Genomic DNA, 21572 nt, shown 5'->3' with positions numbered 1-21572 from the left:
TCACTCCCGGCCTCTCCTGGTTAGACACACCTTGGCAGACTTTGCTTTGCACTGAGCTATTGACAGTGCTTCAAAAGGCGCAAGTTGGATGTGGCTACTATCCGATGGTCAAGCTGGTGCAGGACAAGGCTGGCCCGCGCCACGTAGCATGGCCAGACTAGAGCATATGGGAACAAGCAAGCATTCACACTACAGCTGGATGCAGCTGCGGTATGCTACGTAGCGTAGACGCCGGGAGGTGCCGTGGCGAGTCTGCAGGGTGAGTGCACTGCGTTTTGCCGCGCTACGTTTGGCACGTCGCAGGCGCTAGAATGGGAAGTACTGGCATCTACGTGAACATCCAAAATCAAGTTTCAACTGGGCACCATGGTAGGCGAAGCATTGTGAGCATGGCCCGCTCCACCACGTAGCCTTCGCAGTGCAAGTCATTGAAAGGGCAGAAGCACCGCTTAGGATATTGCTCGACTGCCAATAACTACGCTTGTGCTAAACGCATTGAAGTGCTTTTTTGCGGAAAAGTATTGCTGAAATATTCTATTTCAACTTGAAATGCATTTCTCGACTTTGATAAAACGTGGTTCAGGGCCCCTTTAACCAAATTTCTGATGCAATCGGTTAGGTATCTATAGTTATGCCCCTCTGTCCTCACTTCTATGTGCGGTGGTCAGCGATTCAAAATGTGAGAACTGGCTTGCATGGCAGCCGCCGCTTTTTGCACCACTGGGGAGCACTGGGCAATCACTGGGGGCCAAGTGCACCCAAAATGCATCACAAAGGTCCTTGCTTTCATTGTATACCACAATCTGTCGGCTCGGTGTCCCCGTCGCCCACCGATGGTGCAAAAAGCGTCGGCCACCACGTCGGCCAATTATCGAGTTTAAGTTGCCGAGCACTGTATACTTGCATTTTCTTTTTTGTTGTAACATTCCTTTCACCTCTGTTTTCTCACTCTGTATCTTTCCCAAAGAAGCGGTAGGTAAGCTGTTCACTGAAAAGTGAAACAGTATTGATACCCACGGTCCTTAGGTCCCTCCTTTCCTTCCAGTTTTTGATGCTTCTAACTACAATAAATAATTACTACTAAAATTAACCCATTGAAATATTCAGCCTATTTTAATCCTAACAATGCCTCCACTATTACTGTAAGGTTCAGCTGCAAATGGAAATTAAGCAAATTGGAAACATTGTCGATGACTTGCCTGGCATTGAAACATTCTGTCGGGCGCGCCCTTGACTGTTTGTTTTGGACAAACATAGAAGTTGAATGCCTTGTACTTGTACCTGCAATCAAAAAAGTACAACTGTTACTGGCAATGAAAGTTTTACGCCGCACATCTAAACAGAGCAGTGAAACTTGACCCTATTCACATGTGCGCCAGAACAGAGCATTAATGATAAATTTTTTTTTTATGAGGCTGTGTTTTCTTAAAACCCAGCCACTTGGTTGTACACCACTTTAAAGGGTTCCTCGCTAGGCCACATAGCAAATTTTGGTTATATGATCGAAGTTGTTACGTGCTGTCTTGGGAGCATGCTACAACAAGAATTTTTCAAATTGGTTCATTAATAGCCGAGATATATTTCAGTGCTGTGAACCCATGATTTCAGAAGGCAAGGGCTACCGCCAAGTGAGACACTTTCTCCACTTGCCCCGCCTAGCCTCCGCAAGCAAAATTCCTTCCCTGCGTTCTACCATAAGTCACAGGCCCTGCCTTCATTTTATTTTCTGTGCTTTCTTGCTGAAGGATGCACTTCCGCTCACACTCACGTGTGTGAGCTGTTCCATTTGTCTAACTTCACGCATCGAACAATTTTGCGCGCTTTGCATGAGAACACCTGACTAGCGGTACAAATCAATGTTACACGAACACTGACGCCGACGCAAGCGGATTACAGAGCATGATCGCGCACTGGAACACAATAGAAAATGGCATAGTTTCGCTCTCAGCACGTGCGACTGCCCGACGTGGGAACAAGCAGACAAAACAGAAGTACACCTCTCTTGCTGCAGCGCGAAGTAGAACAAAATAATGCAGACGTTTAGTTTGTGCATTTTATTATTTCTCTAAGCTTTAATTTATCTATTGATGAAACAGATTACAATAACAGATGCCGGCTTGAATTACTCTCAAAGTCACATGTCACTACGAGCGACGTCACAGCCTATACATGTACATAGGTGCACTTACTGGTATAAGCCATCTTTTCCCCAGTCTTGAAGCACAATGTCCGTGAGGAGACGGGCAGACGGCGTTTAGTTTGGGATTTCAGCTCTTCCCATGGCGCGTACCGATGTAATTTTTAGCAGATACAATCGTGAGCGTGCACTGCTATTTGAAGGGCCACTCACCAAGTCTGGCCATATTGAGCTGACAAGCTCACTGCACTTGTCAGCTCAAAATGGCCAGACTTGGCGAGGGGCCGTTGAAATAGCAAATAGTACAATAATGACTGGAGTTTTGTGGCAGCAGCTAATCGCAAATGGCAATTACAAAAGAGAAGTGCTGTGAACATATGCCATGGTCTAGAAACTGGTTGGCCATTTATGAAATTAATAGCGTCCTGAAACACAATGCTCCATTTGTTAAACTTCATTTTTCAGTCGCAACTTGGCTTCTTTCTCAATGGTTAAAAGGAACACTAAACGCAAATATTAAGTCAAGCTAAAGTGACAGGTCAATGCTCGAGATCACCTAAGGTGTCGATATTATTGAGAACAGAACTTTAGTAATCAAGAAATTTAAGTAAATGCACGGCGTGATTCGAGACTTCACTGAGACATTCAAATAGTATCCCAATGACACAGCGACTTCTCATCATAATTCTCTCACTCGTACTCAATCACTCATAATAAAGAGACCATTTGATTGCATTATAAGATAGATGAAAATGGTACTGGTCTATTTCTATTCGATTCTCAGAAAAAATAACTTTCTGACGTTACCCTTGATAACAACACGAACGGCCAAAAGGTTCTGTGTTCTCTCAACTCTGTGCCGCCCTCACTTTAAAAAAAACGTTTCAGTAGTTCCGTCTTTGTGTAGTGCTGCATTAGTTTTGCTGGTTCGCAAAACTTGCCCAAACTGCAAGTAGCGCTGAACGAGGCCAATTTCCACAAGCGTCGATGATCATGCTTATGATTCGGCACGTGCTTACCCTTCCTCTTTCACGCTGTCGGCACTGTCTTGGCTCGATTTCAGGCCCTGTTGGTGCGTTTCGTGCCAGAAAGTATAGTGCCGGCTGTCGGGCGCCGTTTTGCTCACCGACGACAGTAAAGGGCAGCGATGGCGTATGTAACGTTGCAGCTCCCTGCTTGGGGGCAGGCGGTTTGAACTGTGCTAGAGGTGTGCGGACCTTTTCAGACACGACTCTCTCCTAAACTGTCTTTTCTTGGTACAAAACAAGGGCGGCGAGGTTTCTGGAATGGCATTTTAGCCGTCCACATTGACTTATATTTGCCTTAGGTGTCCCCTTAAAGGACGTATGGCAGTACATTGCACCTCTTCTACGAAACCTTCTAAAAAAGCCGAACTGACTACAACACATCAGATTTGACAGATCCCACATTTTGTTTGGAGGCGTTATTAACTTTGTAAGTGACATGGTCTACATTGGTCTGAACTGGTTCCAAATGGTTTGAGTTGTGTTTCGAAATATACAACCAGTCGGGCACAACGAGACTTTTAATGTCTGGCAATAATAAAGAGCCGTGTATGCCAGACACAAATGAGAGAAACAAGGCAAGTTGCAGCACTTCCCACAAACTCACAACAGGCCAACCTGGGCTCATTCAAACACCGTGGGAACGGTGAGGGGTACTGTCTTTGGATTGGCATTTGTTGACTGGCACCCTGCACTATGAACGCGTCCCTCCAACTCAGTGACATTTCAGTTGTTAGAAGCTCAGTTCACTTCTCAGTTGCTCAGTAGCTTTGCACTGATTCATTGCATTGACAAGGGAAATCGCTGAAGCTCACAATATAAAGATTAGGGACAAAGCGTGTATCAGTGAACCGTCCATCCCTCTTCATGATAAGGAACTGTGTTACCTATGTCAATTTTGATTATGCGTCAGTTTGTCACAGTTGCCTCGATGCATCTCTGTATCTCGTGCATGTCATGGTTCATCAAATGGCACCTGTATATATGTTAGAAATATCTTCAATAAAATATCAATTGAGAGTCAGCGCTGTGTCGTCGTTTTATACCTTCGTTTGTCCTTGTCTTGTGTTGTGCCATAACAAACTTACTTCTGATTCTACGAAGTTGAGCAGAGTTCAAAATGCACTCATGTTTTGCACGCTGCTGATAGTGCTACATTTCTGGCACAAATTGCGTAGCTGAACAAAAGAAAAGTGAAGATTACTTGCTGACTAGCAGCTCTATCTTTCTATGTCCTAAACATAGAGGAAGGAAATTAACTAGGAGGTAGCATCACAAGCCAACTCCTCGTGAAGACCCCCCCCCCCCTTTTCGTGTGTTTTTGTCTCTCCTTAGAAGTATGTAAACTAGGGCATACGTATTGGTATTCCATTTTAGCCTTTTAGCGGAAAAAAAAAAAAGAAAAAGGAATGAAAAGACAATACGTAAAGTTGGTGAATATAAGACTGCAAGAGTGCTGGAAGTGAGCGTTTTGTCGACATCTTTTATACCGTTCCCGTGTTCTTTTTGTGTGCTAAAAGGCTAAAATTATCTCTCCCGTTTCTCCAAAAGGTCAGCCAACACATAACCCTGCATTTGGCAGACTGAGCCCAGCATTTTGATACCCAGTAGCTTTTAGGTGACGCGCACTTGTTTGAGCACTCTCACGTTTTCTCCATTTAAAAACTTGTGCAACATTGTTTGCTTTTTGTAGCACGTAGCTTCTTCCTTGTTATTCGTTGCCATCACACCTGTTGTCTTTTCAGAAGAGCGCTCGCTGAAGTGGCCGAGAGCGGCGGTAGGCGACACTAAAACCTATCGCGACCTGATGACCAGTTTGGCCCAATTTTCCTGGCTTCCATTGTAACAAGTCGTACTCACTCCTAGTGCTTACTTGGTCCATGGTTCTTACCAACTCGCCAAACAGTACTCCTGCTAATTACACTCCTTAATGTATTAATGCCACAACTATGTGGGGTTGCTACCAGCAGCAGTTAACCTAAAGGGCAGTGATTTACTGTAAGGGCAGTGATATGCTTGTAAATCTGCTACTGAGCAACTGTCACTACACTCCCATGTAATTAGGCCTGATGTGTGCCACTTATCAATGCCACTCTGTTCACGTTACAACTTATGTTGATGGTACATTCCGTAACAGGATGCAATTCAATCAAATAAAATAAACTACGCTGCCCACAAGGCAATGTTCTGCGTCAACCACTTCAATCTGCAAACTGAATGCCCAGATCAGCCATACCTCATGGTATCTAGTGCCGCTAACACTTCCACTTACTACAGAAAGTAACTGTGGGCAGTAGTTTGCCCCCAACCTAATGCCACCTCAAACATGTAAAACACACTTTACAAACGACAAACAAGCAATAACGAGCTCCATACAGCACCATGTCAAAGTAGAAGTAGGCTAGCTGTTGAGGGCCCACCACTTATAGCTACCTGTCAATACAATGGCATTGCTACGCAGTAAATTTTTTCACTATCATGAGAATCAGTGACACGTTTCAACTGACGCAGTCTTTTGTTTTCCGGTACCATCGCTGGAACAAGGACTCCATAGTTCCGGCCGAAAATATTCAACCTGGACCTATCAGGCCAACTAGATTACTAGTCCATCCCACTATGCAGCCAGTTTTAATGAGCACAAGCTAGTAAACATCGCAACTACACGCAGAGAAGGTAAAGCCGCGTTTGTTAACTCACCCACGCTTTTCCTTGTCGTACTGGAACGTGCACACGCCAACTTGAACCACCAGAAAATCTAAAGATGTCTACAGACACAAAAAAGAAAGAAAAATATAATAATAGTGAGCAGACAGATCGGTCGTGCGAACATAAGCGTAGAATACGATCATGCTTCGTAGAATACGATCATGCTTTCGGTTTCTGCACATCTGTCACGAGCTACTCGAAGCGATTGTACACCGACGTTAAGCCGTCTGCGGGGAAAATTCGGGCATAAACCACACTGCCCGATACCACAAGTACTAAATGACAGGACACGCACGTCAAACACGACGAACGAAAACAAACCTCTCTTAGCTTTCGGTAGCGTTCCTCTGGAGTGTCATACGCATGGGTACTCCGATCCAAGTGTAGACCTGTCAGGAAACGCATGACCACATCGTCAACGTGTGAGCGATCTTCCCTTCGCCTCTAACCGGCTCGCTTACCCGTAAATTCGCAGTCAACGGCGAGGAACGATGCATTTTCGACGGCCGCCTTGAGCTGGCCGAATTGCTCCTGGAAATCTGCCGTTCGGAGAGAGCCGGCGTATCGCGAATGCAATTCGAAAAGGGCAATCAAAGCGGCGGCAAGAAGCTTCGCGGGATGGTCAAGTTGTACACTCACTTTTTGCGGTCACTTCCATGGTCGTTCGTGGGACGGCAACGTCAACGACAAACCGAAACGGCAACCCGTTGTCGTCGCGCTTTTGAGTCCCTCGCTTGTCTCTTTTCAGGCGGCCGCCATCATTGCCACTGCCATGCCACCGAGCGCAATGAGGCGATGCACCGAGCGACTGAGTCGTTCGACAGTCGCGTGCGGATTTCACGTGAGAGCACCCGTATTTCAGGTTTACGGCATGGCTTGAATATTTAAATTACATTATAATAAATACTTTAATGCTACAAGAACGTGCCAGTGATAAAAATTGTTTATAATAAAAAATCACTTCCGCTGGGACGTGCTGGCTCGTTGGTCTAGGGGTATGATTCTCGCTTAGGGTGCGAGAGGTCCCGGGTTCAAATCCCGGACGAGCCCGTAAATTTTTTCCCCTATTTTTTTTTCTTTTTTTTTATCTACATATATACACGGAGCGTACCAAGTATTCACATAAATCCTTCAAGGTGGAGTACATTTTCGATGGTGGTGGTGATATGCATCCCATTTGCAACCAGTCTTCATCAATTCTCTCGAATTATTATTCATAACAGGTCGAAGGCGTTACCATCAACTACAAATTGTTTTTGTTCAGGGGCTGTTATCGAAACTTGAAGTTCGTCGACCGAACCTTATTTCTCCGAAATCTAATTCGTTCAACTGATCTTTGATGATATTTTTCCACAACACGCAAAACTTCTTCCTGCGCGCATACTTTAAGGTCTCCTTCAAGATCATTTTAATCAATTTCCGTCTCACTTGATCATTTCAACGGACGCATCACGAAATTTAGAGAAGGCCGGTGCTGGCATCTTTTCAATTCAGCTTAACTGGTCTTTTGCTCTCCCTCTCGCCGATTACAGTCCGGTATTCTTTGCTGTATTCCTGGTGATAATTCTGGCGATCCGAAAAATTGGGTCCAAAGGCAATGGTGGTTACAAACGCTCTTTCAATCTGTACACGTTTAACTTCCACTAATCGGTCACACCTGTTGAGCATATTTTCGATTCTTCTCCCGGACAATTTGCCTGGAGTGCGCTTTGTCTGGGTCCCCGGACATAGTGGACTCTTCTTAAATGAATCAGCTGACTCGCTCGCATCGTCGTCGCTAAATGGTTCGGTTTTAAATGTTCTTCCTGATTCCTCTTTTATAACAGGAGCCATATTCAAACGTCTTTTATTGTTAACTTGTAATGAAGCATCCATACTTTCCGCAGATGATTTTCAACATCTAAAATTTCAGTGGAACACGAGCAAATGCCTTTTACGCCAATACGAGGTGACGTTAGCAAGTTTCCAGTGTAGAGTTCCCCGCCTAAATTCTTACCTTCATGGATCTGGGCATAACTAACCTCTGCTCTTTTTGTAATGAACCAGAAACTATATTGACCCTTTCTTTCTTTCTTGCCGCCGCTTCTCCGCCTTCTACAAAATGTTCCTCATATTTCAAACTGAAACACTAGGCTTAGCACTAATCATAAAGCCAAAATAAAACCATTTTGTCTTCTGGTGATGTGATGATTATTTTCTTGTGATGTTAAAATAATATGATTCTGTGACTACCTCTCTTGAGTTGGATGTGGTTTTAGTCTTGTTCAGACAGCATGGGAAAGGCCCATTTGCCCATGAACCACTTGATGACAAGCACATGCCGTTTTTAGACATTAACTTACACTAGGCGAGTGATGAGACCACAAGTTGTGTCATACAACCACCGAATATACCATTACCTAGAAAAAGGTTGCAAAGTGGTCTTTTCTGCTCCAGGCAAGCTCTCGAGGTTTTGTGCCGACATTTTTTTGCGAAATGCGAAGCCTGTGTGTGGAAAGAAGTACACCAGGCCTTTCCGCGTCGCGCTGTGTGCACAATCTATGTGCACACAGCGCACTGACGTAAAACTACACCCTCGCTCATTATCACTCAGCTTGCACAATATATTACCTCGTACAAATATATTCCATGTTCCTGGTTGACACCACCGCTGTAACGTATATTTCGGCGTGAAAAAAGAAACATTCTTAATAATATGGCCCCCCGGTCTTACTGAGATGTCCAAGTCTAAAGACGTCGGCGTCAAAAAAGGAAGGCTCTTTAGGTCAACAGCCATATAGATTTGCTGAAGGATGCTCAGCAAGCGGGCCTTAGCTATAATGTGATTAAAAAAAAGCCAGCCGTGCAAAGACAATACACCGACAGAGATCGTCCACGATAGGTAGGATTTGGTAGGAGAGATCAACAGTTTTTTAGTGAGAAAAAAACGAGAGCACACCTGTCAATGGCAGGCCCAGGCTCCCAAAGTCGCGAGCAAAGCAAAGGACAGGTCTAGAAGAAGCATAGGCTGGCTGCCCATTCTATAACAACCGCAAAGTTCTTTCGGTTGTTTTCTGTTTTCTATTGTCACATCTGCACTGCAGATTGATTTCGAAAACCACGTGGCACGACAAAATTTGCGGCTTGAATATCGCAACCTGTATGGGGTTCGAAAGCGTATGCTTGTCTTGCAATGAAGAAGGGGGGACCTGTGCCTGGTGATAAATTTTGTGAAAAAAACAACAACAGCATTCAAATTCAACGCAAGAAATTTCGCATGACCTTTTTCTCACAGCATACGCATTCCCTTTATTACTTGTTTATTGCAGGCACTGCAACTTATGCACATCAACTTTGGTATTTCGTGTCAACACAATAGCAAATTCACATGTAGGACGAATATGGTGAATAAATTGAATTCTACCGTTTCTATGTGCCTATCTGTCTTGGCGCTCTTTGGCCATACCTGGCCCTTGCGCCACTAAACCACACACATTCATTCATTCTATGTGCCTAAACCACCATCGATCTGATTATGGGGCACGCCGTAGTGGGGGACGCCGGAATAAATTGGACCACGTGGAATTTAAAGCGCCTCTTAATCTAAGTACATGAGAGTTTTTTTTTTTTTTTTTTTTTGGCATTCCGTATCCGCCGAAGTACAGCCGCCTCCAGGTTCGAATCCGCAGCGTTGTAGTCAGCAGCGCAATGTCATAGCCACTTATCTTTGAACAAACTTCTGATTGCTCTAGTTGTTTCACTCTGGCATTGTAATAATGCATACACGTGCAAGTTAGGTGCAAGTTTTGCATGATAAATGTGTTACTATTTTTGCGGCTCTCCGACTCCAGAACAAGTATACTCAGAAAAAAGTATTGTTCGTGGCTCTTATGCTGCTACGTGTGCTGCAAGGTGTGTGTCTTTGTGCGTGTGTTTCGTTTTCAGGCAATACAGAATTTTAAAGAATCGGCTGTTGCAGACGGCACAATTCTAGTCCTTGAGCTGCATTACTCGCAGAAGCGGACTCTACTTGCGAAAGGATAAATTTAACAAAAAAGCATATTCGACTGATTACCGAAATTCCACAGGATAAGTTTTCCACCGAGTGCGTTACGGCACATGTTGAAATTCACGAATTGCAGCCGCTGAGTTCGTACGGCGTATTCGCTTGGAACGAATTATCCGGACGACACCGGTTTTGAGACATTCACTCCTAACGTGTGCAAGGAAGTACACTGGCGTCCCAGTTATGCTTATGCTTTAATCCATAAAATGGCATTTTGCTGAAGAAAGTAAGCGGAACAACATGCTACAGATTTACTGCCAATTCGACGGCGCATGTCTCGAAACTGCGGCCATTTTCACGATTCGTTCCAAGTGCACGCGCTGTGCGAACACCGGCTGGTATCCGTAACTTGCGATATGTACTATAAGCAATTAGTTAAAAACTCAGTGAGTGAAATGTTGTTATTTAGTCGAACACAATTAGAATTGCTTAGATTGTCTAACTCGATCACGTTGAAATCAGCTACTTCACAGACGAAAACTCCAGTCGCAGAAAATCAAGCATATGATGAGCAGGACTTCAATAGGCGGTGGCCACCAGCCCCTTTACCCCTCCCTCCAGCCTCCCGCGGCAGCTACCTCTGGGTAACGGAAGCTGATCTCGAAGGTCATGCCTTCGCGCCCTTCAGGCGCCGGAACAGAGCCATGACCACTACATAGTGGATGCTCAGCAGGTGGACCTATGAATACCGGTGCATGCATGTCACGACCACTATATAATGGTCACGACACCTACGCACCGGTATTTTTTTGCAAGTGCTATAGGGTGTCTATGCTGGCAGGACACCAACGCAGAATAGGTGATACCTAAACCTTAACGTCTATGACGTGTTTCCGGCTTCCTAATTGCTTCCGGCGCATTTACGCAGGCAAAGCATAGCCTTCGAGCATGACCTGTTTTACGTTATCCAGAGGGAGGCCGTCGCTGGGCCGGCAATTTGTACACCTCCTGTATCTGGATGGATGGATGTTATGAGCGTCCCCTTTGTAACGGGGCTGTGGGTTGCGCCACCAAGCTCTTGCTATTATATACTGCCTAATGTCCTACCTAGGTTAAAGAAAGAAATAAAGAAAAAAAGCCAATATGAACTCACAACCACAACCAAATTTTCTGATCACCTATTGCGAACTTTGCTTTTGTATTTCTCCGTTTTCTGTTGTTTCCCTATTTTTGTTCCACCAATGTTCCAATCGCCTCTTACTAATCTCTATTGCGGACATGCTTACTTTCCCCCTGCTCTCGCTGAACCCAAGGGCTTCAAGGAGGCCAGAGATGCCTAAATCGACCGCTGGGCAGATGTCTTCACATTCTAATAAAACATGCTCCATCGTTTCCCCAGCTTTACCGCAGCAAGCACATGCTTCTTCTTCCTTCCTATATATCGCTTTATAGGTGCGTGTTCCAAGGCATCCTGATCTCGCTTCAAAAAGTAATGAGCTTCCCGTTGATTTAGCTGTATATTTCAGTGCCACCTATGCTATGACATTTAACTTATGGTGGCGAAAAAAGCACAAATTCCAGAAATCACCGTCACCCACACCTGTTCTACTTAGCTCCGTTGCAAGACGAAGGCCACTTCCGGCGATCTCCAGTTACGTCCGTCTTGCGTTATCCCACTTCCATCATGTGCCGGCAAATTTCCCCATCGCGCATCGCTCAATCTAATACTCGGCACGGATTTCTTTCGACGCTTCGCACCCATTCCAGAAGTAGGCGACCCATATTCTCGCTATAGTACAAACGCATGTCATCGAAATCCTATCGGAGTGCCTTTCTTTTTTGCGCCAAGGCTGCCGAGACACGTGATATCCTCGGGAGAGCCGAGACGCTCCCGTAAAGGGCTTTCTCGCCGTCCTTCTTCTGCACCGTTTTCTGTCACCCACTCACCTGACAGCGATACCTGCGTAAGAGAGCGGTAAGAGGAGCAACGGAACTCGGCGCACTCCTCGACGCTGTGTTCCGAGTCGGAAAGAAAGTCGCGACTTCGTGTTTGCCCTGCTCTCGAGGGGAGCTGTAGTATAGAAAAGAACCCGGGTAGGGTGGGCGATGCCCTTTGGAACTACATGAATCTTGCGCCGTAGAGCAAGGAGCCGCGTGCTTGTTCTTGTTCCCTAGAGAAACGGCACAACCAACGCTGGGCAATCAGCCATGAATGGGGCGGTGAAGGAACTAGCAGCATTAAAAAAAAATTAGGGTGAAATGAAATAAGCATCTGGCAGATGGGATTTTAAGTGTCTACTGTTAAAGATATGAGCAATCAATTACCTAGATATTTTGTGAGTTTTGTAAACATTGTAAGTATTTAGAAGAATTCTAACCTGCAATTCGTTTTGTCTCACGCAGAAGAAAGCAGAGGGGTTCACAAACGTTCCTGTGGCTGTAACCCAGTACGGTAGCCCCAAAGAAAATTTACAGGAAGAGTCAAATTAGAGCCAAGATTTTTGAAGGGTTCTTCTAAAAATCTTTTCTGTTGAATAGTGAAACGGTGGCATGTGAAAAAGAACTGTCCCAGATATTCCCAATTAATATCACCATTAATTGAATAAAGGGCACAAGGGCGATATAGCCAGACCAGACCTGTGGAGGTAAAAGTTCAGTGAGGGGTCTGGGCACCGCAGTCTTGAAATATTTACTTGAGTTTTTCTAGAGGAGCACCATTTGTTATTTCAAGGAAATATGAGATGCAGGAAATTAGATGTGGCCAATGATAACTGCGCGAACTTATATGTTATAATATATTTTCTGAATCGCGCCGTAGTGATGAATGTTGACGAAGTTAAAATGGGGATTATAGCGCCATCGTGGGATGCTACTGCGAGTGTATCAGCATATTCGTTTAAGGCTAGACCTTTGTGGCCTGGCCCCCACACTAAACGAACGAGACGTAAGTGCCTTGGGGGAAGAGAATAAGAAGTTTTTAATCTGACAATTTGGGTGTGGTTAGAGATGAACAGACCGACAGGCAATCAGTTAAGGTTATGGCTGATGACAGAGATGGTGGTAATTTGCGTAAAGCTAAGACAATTGCCAATAATCTCACCTGAAAATAGGCATGAAGTCAGGTACCCGAATCGAAAAAAGACCAATTTAGATGCGGTGATAAAATGCCCACCTACCTTTTCTTCACAGACGGAAGCATCAATTGCTATAACGGTCTTTGTATGCATATGTGCAAGGTGGTCTTCCTGTGTACTATTCATATAGTCATAGGGAAGATGTTTAGCATTATTTGGAAAAATATCAGATTCAATTTTCGCATGTGGAGCCGAGGAATTTAGTAAGACCACCTCACATAACTAGGTGAACGTTTACTGGGTCCCCTATTTTTTGAGCGAAAACAACTCGAGGGCAACATGAGCGATACCACTGACAGTTAAAAAATGAGGCCGGTTCATTAACGAAAACATATCGTGGTGTCCTCTGTGGTGCTGCATATATATTTAGAATAGTTTGTACTGTTAGGATATGAAATCGCATGAGAAGAGAAGGCAGGCGTACTCCCTGCTATAAGACATCGTTCGCGACAAATTTAGGAAGCACAAGACATAAATGTAATTCCCCTCTCGTTCTAATAGAATGAGAGGCTGAATTTTGTGTGCGGGTCCACTAGAAAACGAAACGCAGCCAAACTTCATTATCGGGCGAACATACATGCAAAATAGATCGTAATGAGAACATGCCGACGCCTCGCTGATCGATTGCTGCGGAGTCTACGCAGCATTCCTACTGCGCGTGCTCCTTTTGAAGTAATATGCTATACGTGGACTCCAAATAAGCTTATCGGTGTACCTTACTCCCAAATATTTAATTCAAATCACCTGTGGGATACTGTCTTGTCGATAAATAACCGAAATTTGCACAGGGACGCCTTGAGGGAAAACTAGGATGGCGCTTTTTCAGATATTAACAGAGACGTCAATTCCATCAAGCCACATTTCTTGGCGGCTCATATAAGACTAGAGTTTGATACAAAGCATGTAAGTCTACCGATGCAGCAACAAATGCAATGTCGTCGGCATACAAGTACACATGCACACCCTGTTGCAGAAGTAGCTAGAGTACTCAGTAAAACATTAAACAGCAATGGCGATAAGACTGTTCAATGTGGTAGTCCTCTTGACTGTTGATAAGTTGATGAAGACAATCCGCGTAGAGAGCAGTAAAATTCCCTGCCATTTAAAAATTCATAACTCCACGTGACAAAATATTTTGGCCGACCAGCATTCTGAAGCGCGTTTATTAGGCTTACCTGTTCTACGCTGTCATACGTACGCCTTAGGGTTATCCAAAGTGACTAAAGCTGCATATTTTTTCTGACCTCGAGCTAGTTGAATACGGCTTTCTAGGTTGACATGGGGACACCAAATCGAGCACCCACGTCTCAAGCCAATTTGGCATGGGCTCAAAATCATGTTCTCTATCAGCCAGTTATCTATGCGGTCGTGTAAGATTCTTTCGAGGAGTTTTACTAGGTTAGATGTAAGAGATATTGTCCTAATGTTATCTAATTAGTAACCGGCACCTTGTTTTTTTTTAATAATGGGATAATTTTTGCAAGTCTCCATTCCGGGGAAATCCACGAATTTTTAATACAATGGTTTACCACTATTAAGTAAATCATGTGATGATATCTTAAATAAAGTTTTTATTATTGCCGTAGTAATGTCATTAGTGCTTGGCGCTGAATTAGGCAGCTGGCTTAATACATTTTCTAGCTCCGAAATCGTAACTTTTCCGAAGGTACGTTTTCGACCATGGGTAGGCGGCGAAGCGTGATTGGCCAAAATCGACTTAAAGCGATATTCTAGACCTTAAGCAGTATCTTCCTGTAATTTTGCCAATTCGCAGGATGTTGGAACCACAGAGTTGACGTTTATTTTTCTCAGAAATTGAAAAAGTGCTTTCTTTGTGGTGGCCTTTGAAATAAATTCGAAGTATTCACAATCCAATTTGTGTTTCCAATTTGCAACTGTCTTTTATTTGTTGCTGCCGCGAACTTATATTCTCTCCAATTGCTAAGACAATGGTAATGTACGGTAATTTTTTAGATGAAATGCCTTTTCTGCTGATAACCAGGTTTCTTGCAATGCAATGATATAAGGTGAGTGTTGGCTACAGAGGTTACATAAGTCAATAGCAGCAGGAATGGAACGGCAATGCCACTGTAATACTTTCAGCGTACCTATGTTGTGCTAAAACCGGCAGCAGAAACTGCCTTGTCGATGATGCTATGTTTAAAAAAATATTTTTTAGAGCTATTCGCCTTCTGGTACTTTTTAGTCTTCATGTTATGTGTCATTGTAGATCCCTGAGCTACAGGAGATGAGTGGCGTTTAAGAGCACGGGAGTCAATCTCCATGTGCGTCTCCTGCGAGCCACAATCTGAGCTCCAATCTGATTCCTGTGCCGCATGATACACAGGAGAGGTCTCGTTAGGTCGATGCTTTGAACGGCCTGGGTTGGTGGATGTTTTTGCATCATTCGCATTTGAAGGCGCTAGAAGTTTAGAGGCCGTGGTTGGGCGGGCAACCACCCGAAGGAGTTGAGTAATTTGGGTGGTAACCATTTGGGCTAATGACTCCGATAGGCTCACAAATAGATTTTCCATTGCCAATCTGCGTTGACCTCTCTACTGCCGATGCTATGACATCAGGAAGCGATGAGTCAACTGCATGAGGTAATCGATTTGCTGCACCAGCATACCCGCGAGATCGCTCCGCAATGATAGAATGGGCTTCCCGTTGATAGCTCGATGACTTCAATTTTTTTCTCTACCTCTGGATACGCAAGCGTTTCTTAGCCTATATGAGATGAAACAAAATAAAAACATAAACGAACGAAAAAATATATAAAGGAAAAACAGTACCGACACCATTCTAGAAGCGGGTTCCTTAGACGGTCAGGAGGATTCGATTACAGCCACTAGAGATCCGCAAATACCAAAGAGCGGTGGGACAAGCAGCAGAAGCAATTGATCGCACCGACGCAAATACTGACACTTGGTGCACTTACATGATAGATAGATAGATAGATAGATAGATAGATAGATAGATAGATAGATAGATAGATAGATAGATAGATAGATAGATAGATAGATAGATAGATAGATAGATATGAGCACTAAATTATGTTTCTCAGTTGCGTTTTGCTTTTCTTCACCGGAACATATTCCTGGAATAGCACCTTTTGGAAAGAATGCCCCAAGCGCACCTTTGACGGCTTCAGTGTTGTCGTTAACTGTACGCGAGTTCCTGTCGCGTGGACGTTCGTGATGACTTCTTTCTTTTTTTATTACGCCCGGCAGACCATTGTAACCACGCACGAAGGCCTGCCCCCCAAAAATTCACCGAAGATTACGATCCATTCTAGTGTGAAATTTGAGCGCAGGTTTATACGTGTTTTCAAGTCGCGATATATTAGCTGACGCGGACAATCTGCCTCGTGCGGCGCGTTGCAGATGGAGCGAAAGTGTGGCGCGACAGCCTCGCTAATCGGGAGATCGCGAGAGGAAGCGCGTGGTTGACGCGTGGGTGCGAATCACAGCAGCCGTTGCCAACAGACCTCTCAGACGACGCGCGCTACTCTAGCGCCATCTCGTAGCCATCACCGCCGCACTACGCTTTTTTTCTCACCCTTTCGCCACATCCTCCTCCTCAGCTTTCCTCCTCGCGTCTTTCATCCACCGCTGCGCTCCGCGTTCGCTTTCATCTTTAGCTATGCAGGTTCGCTGTGCAGGTTCTGGTTTTGACCTTAAGGTCTGCGTAGGTCTCGCGCTCGTCTACACGCAGTTCTTAGAAACGAACATTCCCTTATAGGTAGTAAGAAAGGTGAGCGTTCGAACCTATTACTGCAATGAATTTTCATCTCACGATGATTGTCGAAAAGCTGTCATGCCTACCCTATAAGTTGAGCTCGTACAAACACCTCGTTCTTCCTGTTTTGAGTATAGGGTAATCACTCCATCAGACTTTCCTGTCCCTTCCCGAGCTATTGTGCATTAGGAATACATGTTAACGCCATCAGTAGCCCCAGAAACCAGTTGACAGAAACCACGATGACAATAGTCGACGGAAACCAGCCCCAGAAAACACGATGACAATAGTGTCTCAATAATGATACTGGAAATTTTTTTGCTGGTAGTTGTCATCAATTCCATTTACTTTCTATTTTAAGGCGAAAGCTTTGGACGATTCGTGGGGCGAAAAATTAGATGTCCGGCGTTACGCCGTCTAGCGGTGTGGCACCAAAATTAACAGGGAGTCCAACTCTCGCCCTTTCGTGAAAGTCGAACCCAGTACCTGTGGTGTTAAGCCGAATTTAATTGAAACCCCCGACATTTGGAGCGAGTAAAACCCTGGATCTTTGATGGGAGTTGAACCCACGACCTTCGGTGTTAATTAGGGCAAATTAGGCGGCCATCAATTTCTTTATAAGAATTAAAGCGTGAAGGCGAGACGAAGAACAAGCTTCAACATTACCTGTGGGATTAACTAAGGCAAGGTTAATTAAGGTACAGTTAATAAAGGTAGAGTGAATACGGTACTCGAACCCACGACCTTTGGTGTTAATTAGGGTGGGGTAATTAAGACATACTTAATTATGACAGAGCTAATTAAGGCACTCGAACCCCCTACCTTCGGTGGGAGAAAGCAACAGGAAGTAACAACGCATTAGAATGAAAATGTCAGGTAAAGTAATGAACGTCAAGTGAGCGGGCAGGCTTTCGCCTTCATCCTCTTTAGCGTATGCTAAAGTGACTGTCAACTTTGTACCTCCCTAAGAAGCGCCGAAAATCGTCATCGGTGAGCTGTCATGGCAACGGTAAAACAATAGATTAAGAAAAAGAAGCAGGGAGTCATGGTTTGTTCTTCGTGGCATCCTTGGGCAGTTGACGTTTTCTTTAACGTTCATCATTTCGCATTCAACCTTCAGGTGAATGCGGGCGCCTCAACAAGGCAGTCGAACCAGCCCATCGTGGTTATCGCCATTGCAGGCATTCTCATAGCGAATTCCTGGCGATGGATGCACATGGTGTGAGGTAGTTCAGCGCTTGACGTCGTTGTCGAGTGCGGTTGGTTCAGTCCCCGCAAGTTGAAGTTTCGAGTCGATCGTAGTGTCCTTAGAGGAGAAGTCCTTATCCGCTTTCCTGAAAAAACAAAGAAAAAGAGAACGAAACTATGTCTTGTTTGCGGAATGTATTGACATAAAACGGAATGCAAATGAATCTTTCCAGTAACTCAGCCCAGAGACCGTCAGAACACCGTTCCATCGGCACTCCGAACAATGATAATTGTTATAACACTCTGTAAGGCTCATTGCCGTGACTAAGATCGACAGGCACAACACCCGGCACAGGCTTCTGGAAGCATTGACCGCACTAAACATTGAATTCGCATTTTGTAGAAGGGAACTGTGCATTCCCTACACAACTGCTATGCCACCTATGCAGTACGCCGAGTGCTTCTGAGAGTAGAGCTAATCGGACAACTGGGCGAAGACGGCGGAAGCTTACAACCACCCAACCGTCGCAAAAAATTCATTCAGCTTTTAGATGTCTTTCTTTTTTGTCATTGGCAGTTTATACACAACCTGCGCACTTTTGTGCCCTTACAATTTTGTGGAATGGCACACCTAAGCATTTTCTACTGCCAAACCATTCGGAAGTCGATGGGCCATCACAGACCAAAGGAAATTGACTCGTTAACGACTGCTGCCTGTAGGTTGTATAACACATTTTCGGTAGTCAAAAGCGCAAGCCCTTAAGTAGGCATCTAAGGCCAGGGAGAGATAGAGATAGAGAGAGAGAGAGAGAGAGGAATGTTTTATTAGGGCTGAAGATGCCAGCCTAGCGAAATGGTGGACACGTTAAACAAAATGGTTATGGTGAAATATGAACTAAAAATAAACGAAAGAAAAGAAGAAAAGAATGAAAATACGTAGTAAAGCAGAAGGAAAGAATGACAAATGTAATCAGTAAATCCAAAAGCATGTCAGCACCCTTTGTTGTGAAAAAAAAAATAATACAAATTACATACAACATTGCGTTATTGGGTCGCATTCAGCCTAATGTCGGTTTGGGCAATGACATTTAAGTTCAGCAGTACACCCACCTGCGACGTACCACACTTCTAGCGTAAGATGAAATTCTAGAGTTTAAGTAACGTCTTCAAATTGCGCCTGGTTATGAGGCGCGTCGTGGCGGGGGCCCCCGAAATGTTTTCGACCACCCGGTGTTCTTCAGTGTGCACCCAAAGCCCGACACGAGATCGTTTTTGTACTCCACCCTCCTTTATAGAAACGCGGCTGCCGGGTGGTTGGTATCCAGCCCACAATTTCAGGTTCAGTAGCGAAAAAAAACGACAACCAGAAAGCCACCAAGACGAGTACACGTGATATTTGAGAGGAACGTGTAACACACGCATATTCAACCAATCGGATGGTTTGGAGGCGTCGCGTTCGGTGGGGTAGTGAGTTCGCGGCATCGGAAACAAAAGGACGCCTATAAAGAAAAGGTGTTGTTAAGTATCGTACGTTTCGTAAGTTCAAGGAGTCACATACGTAGTCCATTTGACCTGTGGGTAGAAGCGAACGTTGAACAGTACGATGTTATCAGACCTTAAAGGGAATGTTGCTTCCGCTTTGCGCATGTGACGAAGGAGATCTTGCCATTATTAAGATGCACGGCCAGTATTCAAATTCCGTATGATTCACTCCGTTTGCGCATTGTCTCTGTCAAAAAGGCAAAATCGTCTACCGGATATATATATATATATATATATATAAAGAGAGAGAGAGATACCATTCCATAAGATGGTCAGTAAAGCTACTTAGCCGTCATTCATCCTTGACAGCGGTCGGAAGCCCCAAAGATGACGCACATAAAAAAAATTCAGGCGCAACGAATGATGTGACAACGGGACAGCGCTTCTCTACACTTGTCCTTTTTTTTCTTTCGTGAGCGTCAGCTGCAGCGCTTCCTAAATATTTATACGGAAAATCAATCAACTGCCTAAACTGTCTTACGAACGCTTCTTTGCAGTGTGCTTTGTCACTACTAATCCAAGCAGCACAGCAACGAACAAGCGGCGCCCGCGGGTCTTATTTCTATCGCACCGCTTCCGAAGCACGCACGAAACGCTCACCTCGAATTCCCCAGCTGTTTGGACTCGCGTATCGTGTCCGGCAGCGCAACCCGTAGCGTCTCCGGCAGCAAGAGCATCAGCGATGAGGCGAGAACAGAAATGGCTGCCAGAGTGGCCATGGGGATTGAGTCAGTCAGGTAGGTTCTCTGCAAACAAATAATTTGAAAAAGACAAATAAATAGGAAATTGAGCAACCATTTAGCCGCGAATGTGAGTGAAGTGCGGTTGCATTGCGTCGCACGTCTTTCAGCTCCCGGATTCTCGATTGCAATCGCGTTCACCACACTGAAAATGTTGTCTGGGAGCTCACTGCACACACGTCGTGCCTCTTCGAGGAGCGAAGTGCAACTGACAGTCATCCCTAGCGTACCACCACCACCAGTTGCACTATGTATATATATACATAATTTGGAAACGTGCAGGCGCGCTTAGAAAAGTAAAAATAAGCACTTGTTTCCGAACTTTCCACCGGGGCACGGGCTTCATGAAGAGTATATATATATATATATATATATATATATATATATATATATATATATACAACGTACCTGACTTCCACACACTTCAAGTACACGTCTTTCCACTTTGGCACTCCTAATGATTACAAAATTGCTCCCTCTCCCATAATCAAAAGTAGATGTAAGCATGAAATGGCAACCGGCATATCACATTGAAGTAGATGATACTAGTCACAATCTTAAAGCAGGTGTAGTGCATGTTCACAGCGGCACACCTCACCACACCACACCACACCATGCTGTGCACTGGTCCCTACGGACGCTGCCAAGCTAGAAGAAGATAACCGACTGAAGGCGGCACGACAGGCAGCCACACACGTCAGGAAGACAGAGCGCACTGTCCAGCTAGAAGAAAATCGACTGAAGGAGTGCCACATGCAACGTGGCGCCATCTCTCGAGGTGACGAGAAACCCTGCGCCACGGAACTCATGGACCGCTGGCGTTTAACACAGGCAACCCTATTTCAGTGCCAAAAGATGACAATGAAGTGTATGGTGCCCTGTATCTGCCTTTTGAACATTGGTATTGTAGATGACAAATAAAGCTTCAGCGTACTAAAAGTTACAGCTTGAGTGATATTGTGAACAAACATTAGGAAGAACTCGGAAGCAATATTTCTTGTAACTTGTTTGTAACATGTAATGCGATCCTGTACAAAGAGGGTGGGGACCAAAGATCAGAATTTCTTAAGCTTCGACTGGATGCTCGGATTATCTCGTTTTGTTTTCGCATCTTGCTCGGATAACGGTTCCGGCTTTTGGCTCAAGGTCACTTGAAGGTCGCCGGCAATGGGAGCTAAAAGCATTTCATGCTTAAAAGATCAATCGAGGAGAAAACATCAGAGGATGATTGTCAAGATCAAGCGATCAAGCCCGGTAGGTTCGCTGAGATATACGCGTCTGGATGGGTGCTGTGACCTACGTGGCTAGGCCGGAGTGAACTCGGCATGCTGCACTAATCATGGTGCACAGTCTTCAGCCTCAACGCGCTTCGAGACG

General features: G+C 44.8%; 2 protein-coding genes and 1 non-coding gene across 5 annotated transcripts in view; 1 reads left to right on the top strand and 2 right to left on the bottom strand.

Annotated features, from left to right (window-relative positions):
* Positions 1–6664, bottom strand: part of Mybbp1A (MYB binding protein 1a) — a 58816-nt gene extending 52152 nt beyond the window's left edge. For 2 of the 3 annotated variants that reach the window (XM_055069680.2, XM_050176800.3), the window contains exons 1-5: positions 6508–6664; positions 6330–6407; positions 6190–6257; positions 5860–5927; positions 1200–1281 (exon numbers count right to left, since the gene is read on the bottom strand). In XM_055069680.2, coding sequence (XP_054925655.1) covers positions 1200–1281; positions 5860–5927; positions 6190–6257; positions 6330–6407; positions 6508–6526 — 315 coding nt within the window. In that variant the 5' untranslated portion in view covers positions 6527–6664. The remainder of the gene's footprint in view (positions 1–1199; positions 1282–5859; positions 5928–6189; positions 6258–6329; positions 6408–6507) is intronic. The other variant, XM_050176799.3, reaches the window with a different exon arrangement.
* A 182-nt stretch (positions 6665–6846) lies between these two features.
* TRNAP-AGG (transfer RNA proline (anticodon AGG)) lies at positions 6847–6918 on the top strand. The gene has a single exon. It is a non-coding gene; the product is annotated as a tRNA-Pro (tRNA).
* A 7620-nt stretch (positions 6919–14538) lies between these two features.
* The window catches only part of LOC126529204 (organic cation transporter protein-like), a 45287-nt gene continuing 38253 nt past the window's right edge, over positions 14539–21572 (bottom strand). The window contains exons 9-10 of the mRNA XM_050176801.3: positions 20056–20201; positions 14539–18059 (exon numbers count right to left, since the gene is read on the bottom strand). Of these exons, the coding sequence (XP_050032758.1) occupies positions 17957–18059; positions 20056–20201 (249 nt within the window). The 3' untranslated portion in view covers positions 14539–17956. The remainder of the gene's footprint in view (positions 18060–20055; positions 20202–21572) is intronic.

This window comes from Dermacentor andersoni, chromosome 8 (assembly GCF_023375885.2).
Source record: "Dermacentor andersoni chromosome 8, qqDerAnde1_hic_scaffold, whole genome shotgun sequence".
In the NCBI taxonomy this organism is placed as follows: domain Eukaryota; kingdom Metazoa; phylum Arthropoda; class Arachnida; order Ixodida; family Ixodidae; genus Dermacentor; species Dermacentor andersoni.
This window is presented reverse-complemented; position numbering and strand designations above follow the sequence as displayed.